The 11,158-nt window shown below is 44.2% G+C and overlaps 1 protein-coding gene across 1 annotated transcript; it reads right to left on the bottom strand.

Moving 5' to 3' along the window:
* Positions 1-9,091: 9,091 nt before the first annotated feature.
* Positions 9,092-10,384, bottom strand: LOC125948974 (angiopoietin-related protein 1-like). The gene has a single exon (XM_049675545.1). It carries the CDS (start codon positions 10,338-10,340, stop codon positions 9,261-9,263), a length of 1,080 nt encoding a protein of 359 aa, XP_049531502.1. The 5' UTR covers positions 10,341-10,384; the 3' UTR covers positions 9,092-9,260.
* Positions 10,385-11,158: the final 774 nt, after the last annotated feature.

Here is an 11,158-nt window from a genome sequence, read left to right as displayed (position 1 = left end):
TATTACATTGACTTCAATCGTTTCGACACCATCGAGCGGCCCTGCCCGGCCCTGCCCTTTGCGTCGTTCCGTGCCCTCAGGAAACTAAAATAAACTGATCATCAAGCGCCCCGGGAGGAATCAACAACCAATCGCGCTTAATATAGCCGAGCAGATTGGAGCGAAGCGCGCGTACGGTTATTGAAGTCCCTGTCCCGACCGTACCGACCCGATCTGACATGTCCGAGCCGGCAATCGCTGCGAACGGTCCGTGGAAAACGGGAAAGGAAATTAATTACTTTTTGTTTGATAATTTTCCCTTCATGGCTCGGTTCTGCTCACACTCGGTCCGGCCAGAGGTATAAGCTGGCATCAAGTTTTTCCTTTCCGTCGTCCGCTTTGAGCAAAACAGAAAACCCACACTGGAGTCGTGTCTGGAGATGTGTGTGTGTGTGTGTGTGGGGCGGGGGGGAGCGACCTGTTTGGAATGGAGTTTGCTGGCCGCCAGCTGGTTGGCCACACGTAAATGATGTTATTTTGTGAGACTTAGTCAACTTGTCCCGTGTCCTGTTTCCGTTCCGTTCCGTTTTTTACTCGCTCGAGCTCGTCATTTTCCTTTTGGTTTTTTGTTTTGTTTTGTTCTTTTCCAAGCCAAGGCTTCATTCATTGTTTGTTTGCCGACGTTTTGATGCAGACCTTTCTCGTGCAGTGTTTGTGAATTGCATTGCCTTTTTGCTCTCGCTGGTTTTTTTTTGTTTGTCCCGGTCTATGCATCGATTTCGCTCACAAGATTGCTCACTTTGTGCTCCGGTCCCGGGGACGGTCCCGGGGTGTCACGACTGACGTCTCCGGACTCCGGTCCGATATGCTCAGGTCCTGTCCTTACCGCAACGGTAAATACAGGTTACAGGTTATCGTACGTTGTGCTCGTTGCACTTTTATCATCATACTTGAGGGCCGCTGTGGCCGCCTGGTCCTGGTGTATGGGGGTCCTTTTTTCTTGCTTCCTTCTTCAAGAACCCAGTAGTAGTGGCGGCGGCGGCGGCGGCGGCGGCAACAATGGTGGCGGTGGGGAGAGCGAATGATTTGTAACTCGGTGAGCAGCAGCTCAATGGTTCTCGTCTCGGTTGGAGAATAGGAAACGTGCGAATAATAGCAGCAGCAACAGCTGCAGCGATTGTAGCCGCGATTGGGCACCCGCAGCCCCAATGACAAATGGCTTTATTGCACCTTGCACTTGCACTCGGGCGTGGCAGTAAACGGTTTGAAGGACGGTGACTTGCGATGCCGTCAGTGGTGCATTCAATGTTTGATTTGATTCGATCCGAGCGAACTGTGATGCGCTTCGAGTGCAACAGCCATCTCCAATGCAGCTGGAAGAGCAAATGATGTAAATGGAGGGAATTTTCTCAAAATATGTCTTTGAGCAAAGTTGGGGGTAATGGAGTCGATTGATTTTATGCACATCACATTTCACTGTTGTATTATTGTTTTCAATTGAAATTTTTTATTCAATCAATAAGACTATTTTTGAGTCGTCAATCACGTCTGAACGCGAGGTATAACTTGCCAGCATTCTATGCTTCCTTTAATGCATGAATAGTATGTTTTGGTTAAACTTATTGCGTGTATTTTGCCCAATATACGAACAAAGTGAAATGCATAATGTACGAACCATTGGAAAGAGTTCAGAAACATTGCATAATGTGCAATCGCTTGGCTATTTACTTGGTTTCCGTAATGTGTCTTTTAGGGATGTCCCCCGTCGGGTGTGCTAAGAAATATTTCATTAAACAAAGAGGACAATAGTATTATGGGACATTTTATTTTTTTGGTTTTATTTTCTTTAATCATTGTAGATGATTGGTTTATTTGTTTTAAAATACAGTCTATATTGTATTGATTTGCAATCGCAATGATTGTGTAGCATTCTGTTTGTTGTAGCTGTTGTACATCTGTTTTATTGGTAGCTTGGTCCTTGACTACCGGCAGAACAAATATTAAATGAAATTTGATTGTCAAATTAGGAAACTCGCTTATGTTTTAAAATAAACATTTCAAAAATTCACTTCACCTATACCATCAATTCAGCAAAACATGTTCATTCATTCGTAAAAATTTTAATGTCATTTATAAAAAGTATCTGAATTTAAGTTCATGGCATTCAATCTAGAAAAGCAAGTCTGCAAAAATGTACTATGCAAAATTTTTTAACTTAAAAAACCTGCCAAAAATCGAAAAATGGGAAATTTTTACAAAAACTCGATGGGGCTACCTGTATAAACTTAGAAACTAACAAAAGAATATTCAATTGTATATTTCAGATGACCCGGCTCGTTGCTACGAGTTTGGATCAAGTCTTCCTCAAAATAGAACCAAATATTCTTGAAAAGATAATATGATATTATTTAAAAAAAATAAAGTTGAATGGTTTCTATACTAAAAATCGTCAAAAACAAGTCTTTTTTTGACCCGAATTAACCGAAGTCCCCCCTCTTAAGATAACGTCAAAAAATTATTTTAGGTTTGAACCAATATCACGTTTGTTGATGTTACGTTATTGTTACGAATTAGATTGAATTGATGTACAGTGACCGGCATAAGTAAAAGCCCACCCCTTGATTTTTGTAGATTTTCGACTGTAAATCCTATATTTTCTATCGTATCCGGCAAGTGTTGTGGTTTTCTTGAAGGTTTAACAATCCCCTTTCAGTTTCACTAGCTTTCATCTCGATTGGATTGGTAACAAACTTTTGATAAATGTTTAAATGAGAGATGGTCGATCACAGATGTGACAAAAGTAAAAGCCCACCTACAATGAAATTTTCTTAACAATTAATATGGTCCATCCTTAGCTCAGATTTTAAGTTACAGGTGTTTTGGCATGACGTCTACACGATTTCAAGTGTATTGAGGTTCAAACTTGTTGAATAACTTCCAAAAAAATAATTGTTTTGATAATAACATAATTCTTAATGAAATTTTTATCTAAAAATTCCCACAAATTCTTGATCCGTTAAAAATCTTGGTTTTGAGAAGGCCATTTGAGAAGGGGAGTGACACGGGAACATTAAAAAATATTAGTTATTTTAGCAGTATGTTTAGGATCACTGCCCTGTTGCATAACAAAAGTGCTTTTAAATGGGCTTATTCGTACTGAGTCCATCAAATAGTTATTAAGGGTGTCAACATAATTTTCGCTCGCCATAATACCATCATTTTCTTTAAATTGTCCACAAGAGCCATGGAAAATCCACCCCGCAACTTCATACTACCACCTCCGTGCTTGATTATGACCGGTACATTACGTTTTTGCAAACCATGGTTTATTTTCCGCCGATCTCTTACGTGATAGTTTATATTAAATGTTTCCATTTATGATTCGTCAGACTATAGAACATTGCTCTAGCCTTCTTTTAGCTTGGTTACACATTTCGGGTGAAATTCAAACGTATAACCATATTTTTGGCTTATAAACGGAAGACTTTTAGCATACGCACTCTTGTACTCATGTAGAGCTATTGTAATGTGGCATAGTTTGCTCCAAAATAGACAGCGACAGGGTTTTCATGATGGAACAGATAGTTAATTCTAACGGTTTCCTAATCTCCGGAATGGTTTTCATCATTTGTTCGATCATTCGTCTTCCCAGAACGTCTGGTTTTATATCTCATTTACTAATCTGATTAACATTGCTGATTAGTCATGATGGCATAAAGGCATCCCCTACTAATAATATTTTTTCTGCTAATATCTGTTGAGACACATGATTGAATCAATGCTGCATAAGAAGATTTCAGGCATGCAACGATTTTTATTCCTCCCATACACCCATTTCTTTAGCGAAAACCCGTGCGCAATCAACTTACTACTGGAACTACTACGATTGATGGATTAAATTACTGCAACCAATAATGGGGGAGGGGAGGGGGGGACCTAAAACGTTAAAACAGATGTAAACTAAAGGCCTAACAAAGATCTAGTAAGCAGAGGGGTTTAGTAGAGTCACAATAATATTTATTGTAAAGTGGGCTTTTTTTTGTCACATCTGTGATCGACCATCTCTCATTTAAACATTTATCAAAAATTTGTTATAAATCCAATCGAGATGAAAGCTAGTGAAACTGAAAGAGGAATGTTAAACCTTCAAGAAAAACACAACACTTGCCGTTTACGGTAGAAAATATAGGATTTACAGTCGAAAATCTACGAAAATCAAGGGGTGGGCTTTTACTTATGCCGGTCACTGTATTGACTCAACAATCGAATAAAGTCCTCTATGTTGTATTCGTTAATCGGTATTGCAAGTCTTTTAACGCCTAGGGGCAATTTAAATATAAGAATTACTTGTTGAACGTAAAGCCTTGTCTAAGATTGTTTCGTTATTGCGTGTTGAGTTATGGTTATCGTTATTATTAATTATACATACAACTGAATTATTGTCCATGCTGCTATTGGTAATGATTTGTACAATAATTTTATATTCAATTTTATTTTTTTCCATTTGTTTAACATCATAATCCATTCCTTTTTCATATGCATTATTAGATTTGTTTTTTCAACGTTTCATGCACATTGCTTTGTATAATAATTAGAAATTGTTAATAAAGTGGTTTCAGTAATACTGTAATACAGTATTTTCCGACTCTATACTATTTACTCCAGCTACCGACCGATTAAACGATTTCATTTTTCAAGCACCCTCGTCTGCTCCTCGTCCGAGAAAACCTCCCCGGGTGCACTGTATCAACAATCACCACCTCACCCCCCTTGTACCAGTTATCCTAATATCGTCACCATTGGTGGCCCCACTTGACTTGTCCGGCAAATGCTAACCGGATGCTAACCGACAGAAGGGGTTACAGAAGTCCCCCCCTCCCGATGAGGCGTCTCGAAGCCAGGAGCCAAACTTTGGCTGCCATCATTTCATATCTTGTTAACCAATCACCGGACCTCTCCCTCTTGCGTGGATGGTCATTTCCATTTCCCTTTTCAACACAGTGGAGGTGGAGCAGGGCGGACAGTATTCCCTTCCCCTTCGCTCACTGCCCATGACATGCATGACCGAGGACAGCTTGATCCCGTGACTCCCTCGTGCAACAGTTACACAACATCGTCGTATCGTGCTATCATGTTAGCGACCGATGCCACCCCCCTTACCCGCCCTTTTTCACTCGTCCACCGTGCCCATTAGGTGGGTGGTGGCCGGGCGCGCTGGCCGGCGGCATAGTTTCGTGAAATACTTTGATTAAAAATTTCCTCCAGCAAACATTCTAATTTCCTTTCCATCCAATTGACTCCGTCCGTTCGTCCATTGGGGGGAAGGGCAAAGGATACACGAAGCAGAAGCAGGAGAAGAAGGAGGAGGAAACTCAATTCACCGTTGAATGGTCCTCGGCGGACGGCGAGTCTGGATTGAAGCATCTGAGGGGGAAGGAATACCAACTACAGGAACGGATAACGAAGTCATCCCATCCTCGGGTCACCATTCCGCCCATAACCGACTTGCGAATGCGCTTCAAACATTGTACTCTCGGGGGGCTGTCCGTGGCCACGTTGGCTCATCATCGTTTGTCGTGGTCGTCGTCAAACGGGAATTCTTGCAGATGAAGCTGAGGCTTCTGTTTTTTTTTCTGTCCTCCCATCGCTCGTAGCGCTTTCTTTAAAACCTTCAGCCTCCGGTGACCAGCGCCCGGTGACAGATGAGCGGACGACAACAGCCGCTGGCTTCAGGTCTAAGGTCTCGACGCGCATCGTAGATCCTGTATGATGGAAGTCCGGTTGCCAACCCCCGGAACAGGTGAACACCGTGTATCGTCGTAGTCGTCGTCGTCGTCGTCGTCGTCCTGTATTTCCCGCATGTGCCGTCATCTGGTGGTTCTCCTGTCAAAAATGGAAAGGACAAGATGCGGACGACGACCGGCGCTACCCTTCAGAAACATATTTTCCGATTTGCAAAAATTGAATTAATTTTCATAACAAGTAGCATACTGGCAGCTCCACTGGCACTGGGGAGGGAATTTGCAAGATGGTCTGGAACCTGCGATCGGTTGGTTTGTGTGAGGGCTAACGCAGTAACGTCCGAAAAGAAAGGGCCACGAACGCGCGTATTATCGAAATTCATTTACCGTGCGTCGGACGTCCGAAGGGGTTGGACGTTTCCATTTCAATCAGCCCTGGGAATGGTGGTGGGTAATTGATTTCATGTTTATGATGGACACCCCACCACGTCCCCGTCCCCCCTTCGGTTGATCGATTGCTCGTTCGTTCGAAGGTTAAAGATTCGCCGTTCACCGGGATGGATCTACAAAATGGTCGCCGGTTGACGTTGAACAGCGAAAACAAAAACCCAATGGTGTGACGTTTGATTCCGCGCGAAAGTAGAACGGAAATTTCATTACATTCGCGCGGGCCCGCGAGCACGCGAGAAGTATATCATCGAACCGAGGTTCCAGCTACCGGGCACAGTACCCGATGATGCACTTGCTTCCTGCCGCCAATGGTTCGATCCATTGGTTGGAGTTTAAAACTATATGCAAAAAGAAATGGGAATCACCGTTGTGTTGATCCGATCCGGCACCAGCACGAGCACAGGTGTGTGGTGTGGTCGATTCTGCATGCAACTCACACACACACACACGCACACACGCACACGACAAGTGACAGAGGAGGTCGAACGGGAAATTGAATTAAATGTTTGGTTTTACATTTCGGGCAGCATATTGTATCGACCTGCTGCTGCTGCTGCTGCTGCTGGTGCAACAAAGCATAACCAGCATGAGTGACGCACCCCTGGGGGTACGCTGCCCTATGACACTAGAACACACACACACGGACACACACGGACGGACGGACACACCCAGTGGAAAGGCTCAGAGATGGCAGAGGACGACGAGTCCGATGAAATTGATTATTTATCGTGGTTCGTTAGCTGTCAACTTCCAAAACATCGAGAAAGACATAAATATTGCACCGCAAAATGACCTCATTCGGGTAGCATCATCATCAGCAGCAGCAGCAGCAGCCACAGTTGGACATCCGATCTCTTGCTTCGGGCACGGATCGGTCTGTGACACACCTGGGGGCGACACAATGGTGGCCGGAATGTACTCGCCACAGAAACGCGCCATTTTGCATTCGAAAACGGAATGGATTTGGTGTGAAAATGGGAGGCTGGCTCCTGTTCGGATCGGTCCTTGCTATGGCGTCGCATCTAGTAGGCACTGTTGGAATGTTTTGAATGTTTTAGATTTCCTACCTCGTTCGTGGTAGGCCTTGGCTTGGCTTGGCTTGGCTTGGGGCCCCGGGTGTCATCCATCTTGTTGCAACCTGATATAGCCGAGAAGTGACACAAAGCGACACACACACACGCACATACACGTGCACACAGACTCGAGCTCGAGTCTGGGAGATGAAAGTTGAAACGACATTTTAAAGAAATAATTGAATAACGATATCCAGTACCATCCACATATCACACCTCTCTCTGTGGAAGGGGATGAAGGTACGAGGGGTGGGGGGTGGGGTGTGCGTTACGGGTTACCTGGCGGCTCCACCAGAACAAAGAAGAACAAAGAGCAGCTGCTCGGTCAGACGTGGAGAGTTTGTTTGAGCTGCTTGGACTGCTTTGGACTCATAAAAGCTTCACCTGAACCTCGATGATCCTTGCGGCTAACATGCAGACCAACCAACCAACCGACCGGTCGAGGAGGATGATGCTGATGATGAGGGGAACGAAGATTTCTTGAAGACGACAGTTGCGGTTGCTAGAGTGTGTGAGTGTGCCTGTACGTGTGTGTCTGTTGCTGCTGATGATGGGCCTCGTTCGGTGCGTGCGGTTCTCGAGAAGCGATGTGCTCGGTCCGGAAAGCCGCTATCCCGATGCCGGTGGAAAGGGGTTCAGCTTCAGTTTGCTGTAATACACTTATTTCTGCAAACCAACCCACCATCATCTCCAAAACAGTGATGATAAGATGTAGATTCATGGTGCACGCGCGCGTGTGTGGTGTGTGTGTGTGAGCACGGTTCGGCAACAATGGCCGTTGTGCTGCAGATAAATCGACCATTTTTGCTTCGGACATGCTGTGGGCCCGATTGGTATGCAGATTTTAATCAAAAAATTAAGAGCGCTCGTGCACTCAAACTTCAAACGAAAACTCATTTGCACCGCCGGTGGTCCGTAGTTGTCAGCAGCAGCAGCAGCAGCAGCAGTCATGGTGGAGGCCCAGGCATCCCGGGAACCCGGGGTTGAAAATATATAATAATAATAATGGAAATAATAATGGACGTGTGGAAGGGTTTGTTACTGACGGTTCTGCACAGCGTGCGTTAGTTACGATACATATGTTTTGCTCTTACAGTAGCAGCAAAAATATGATAACTGAAAACCTAAAGTCAATGTAAGTAGCTTTTATGTTATAAGCCTTTTGCAGTTTGGGTTTTTGGGTTGATTTTGTAACTCATCGAGCCACAACATTCAAAACTTCTCCTTGCTAGCAAATACCTGCGAGCAATCCCAACGAAGCAGACAGATGATGATGAATGATAAAACAATCGCCGGTATGTCAAAAACAGTCAGCGAACTGGCGAGTACCAACGATCAGTTAGCGCACCATCGTGGCCCTCGACATTCTTGGCCGATGGCACGAACAGGAACAGTGTTTGGCAGTTTTTTTTAAAACCTGAGAATTCTAATGATACGGAGTATTCTTGGCGGCTACTGCAAGGGAATGTTATGGGGCTGGGGGCTCATATGTGCGGTTGCTTTCAAGGAAGTTTTCTTATAAGATGATTATTTTTAAAGGGATATAACCGTTACATGTAGAAGTTCAGCTTGTGGTTCTTTTCTAGTTTGATCAACGAAGATAGTAAAACAATATTATTAATTTATAATGCTGAAGGTCGGCGGAATTCGAATCGTATGTTTTGATTCAGTCACAACAGGCAAACGTTGCAAACTGTCACTCATCATATTCCAATCACCCATCATTCAATCACGCCCTTTCTGTGACAAAACAAACAGGACAAAAAAACGTAATCCAATCACCAAACAAACCTGCTCGAACCAAACAACGAATGCAGATAAAGAATGCTTTGCGCCGTTTTGTGGATTTTTATCACTGGAAGGATTTTACTCGTCAATAAACATGTACAATTATCGTTAAACAGTGTAATTTGATTGTTTATCAACCATCTCGATTAGTGTGAACAGAGTTTCACGGTTGACGTATCATCATCCTGGTGAAGCTCATTCCTCGATAGTCGTTTTTCAAATAATAACACTAAATCGATTTCTTATCGGCAGTATTCTTGTATCGTCCGTTCAAATTGGAAATGCCAGGATGCCACCAGGGGCCTTCGTTATAAACAGCATAATTACTACCGGAACCATTATTCCGATCCGGTGTTGAGAACTTGTACCCGGATACCAACGAATGTCCTGCAGTGCCACTGTACGATCCCAGGGATTTAAGGCTGTATTGATCAGTCTCACTTCCCACTTGGAATGAGTTATAACGTGCGTACCCATAAGTGCCATTAAAATCCTTTATCTCCACCAGCAATTCATATTTCCGTGCGGTTGTGAGTTGATGAATGTGCTCCAGTCCGAGCCAAAATTCTTTGTCCATCTCACCAAACCCTTCGCGATATTCAGTCCAATTCCTAAAGAAATCAACTGACCCATCGAATCGATGCTGAATTACTATCCATCCGCCTCCAAACTCCATCTGTTCACACCACACCTTAAAAGGCGAGCTGACGTTGTTGATGCGGATGAGATACACTCCCGAAATGTTTGCTGGCGCATCCTTGCACGATGCGTAAGTTGTTGGCTCACCGACCGTTGGGTGTGTTGTCGTTGTTGTTGTTGGAGGTGTTGTCGATGATGTGGTGCTATCCAGCTGGAGTTGGGGCGATGTTGGCGTTGCAGCATCCATGGGTCCATGGGTTTTGTTCTGCGAAAGGTTCTGCTTCGGGACGTGGGCGAACAATTTCTCACGCAGCCGATCGTGGTTCGCGCAAGACTTTTGTTGATCAAGGATGACCAACGAACGATCCTGAAGTAAACTCATGTTCCTGCTGACGTCCTGCTCCAATCGGTGTATCGCCCACAGGAAATCCGCGGAGGTCATTTCGTTGGCCAGACGGTTCCGTTCCACTTCCTCGCGATGTTCGGACATTTCGTGTTGAAGCTGCAACAACTTATGGTCCATTTGGTCCAACCTGTCCAGCAACATCTCCATGAAGGTCCCATCTGCAGGCGGCGTTTCCAGGATGGCGTCGGCGGTTCCAAGAGATTTGTTAGTTGCTTCTACACAGCAAGTAGCACAAACGAGTAAAATACAAAAGGCCAACTTCATCGTTGCACAATGGAGCTTAATAAAGTAACACAAACACGATTCAATTGTAGGTCGAGTCGGAACTGAGATCCAATGATTTTCAGAACGATATTTATACACAGTAATAGCCCCCTCCTTTGTGCACATTGTTGATTGTGGGAAAGTTTGCAAATGAAACTTAAGCGCGGATGTGGTTTTGGTTCAATCTTGTTCGTCTTGTTTCCGGTGTGTTCGTTCGATAGATGATTACAATGCGTCCTAACAGGATGTCTTAACTTCATTTTTATAGATAAACATGTGTCCAAGCCGCCGAGGCACTTGGATGATAAGCTATTAACTGAGCATTCTCCATTCAGTGCATTTGTATTTGGCGATCTGCCATTTGCTTTGCCACCAACTTCTGCACGCCTTTACCATCCACCCAAGATAACACCATACCAGTGTGTATAAAGGGTTCTTGGTTCTTCCGTTTGATAAACTCCAGACGATCGCTCTGTTGACGATGATTTGCAGAAGCTCTCATGATCCGATTTGACCGTTGTTGCTATCATTAGCTTCCTCCAGCTCGAGGCCACTACTTGAATGATAAGCGCCACAATGCATTGCCTTTGGCACAAGAGGGATAGATGGAGCTGTGGCAAATTTAGAATAACGTCTTTTAGTTCAACGAGAGCATTATGCGACATCAGTTCATAGAGTGAAATGCTGCGCGTAGCGACATCGAATATCGAAGATCGAATGCGTTAAAAGGACTTCCCAAAAACCGCATAACATGGATCATGCGCAGACAGGTAAGTATCACAATTTCGTGAAATAAAGCTGCCGCAGAAGAAATTCCA

Source organism: Anopheles darlingi, chromosome 2, assembly GCF_943734745.1.
Source record: "Anopheles darlingi chromosome 2, idAnoDarlMG_H_01, whole genome shotgun sequence".
Lineage (NCBI taxonomy): Eukaryota > Metazoa > Arthropoda > Insecta > Diptera > Culicidae > Anopheles > Anopheles darlingi.
The sequence above is the reverse complement of the archived record's forward strand: the minus strand, read 5'-3'. Positions and strand labels throughout refer to the sequence as shown.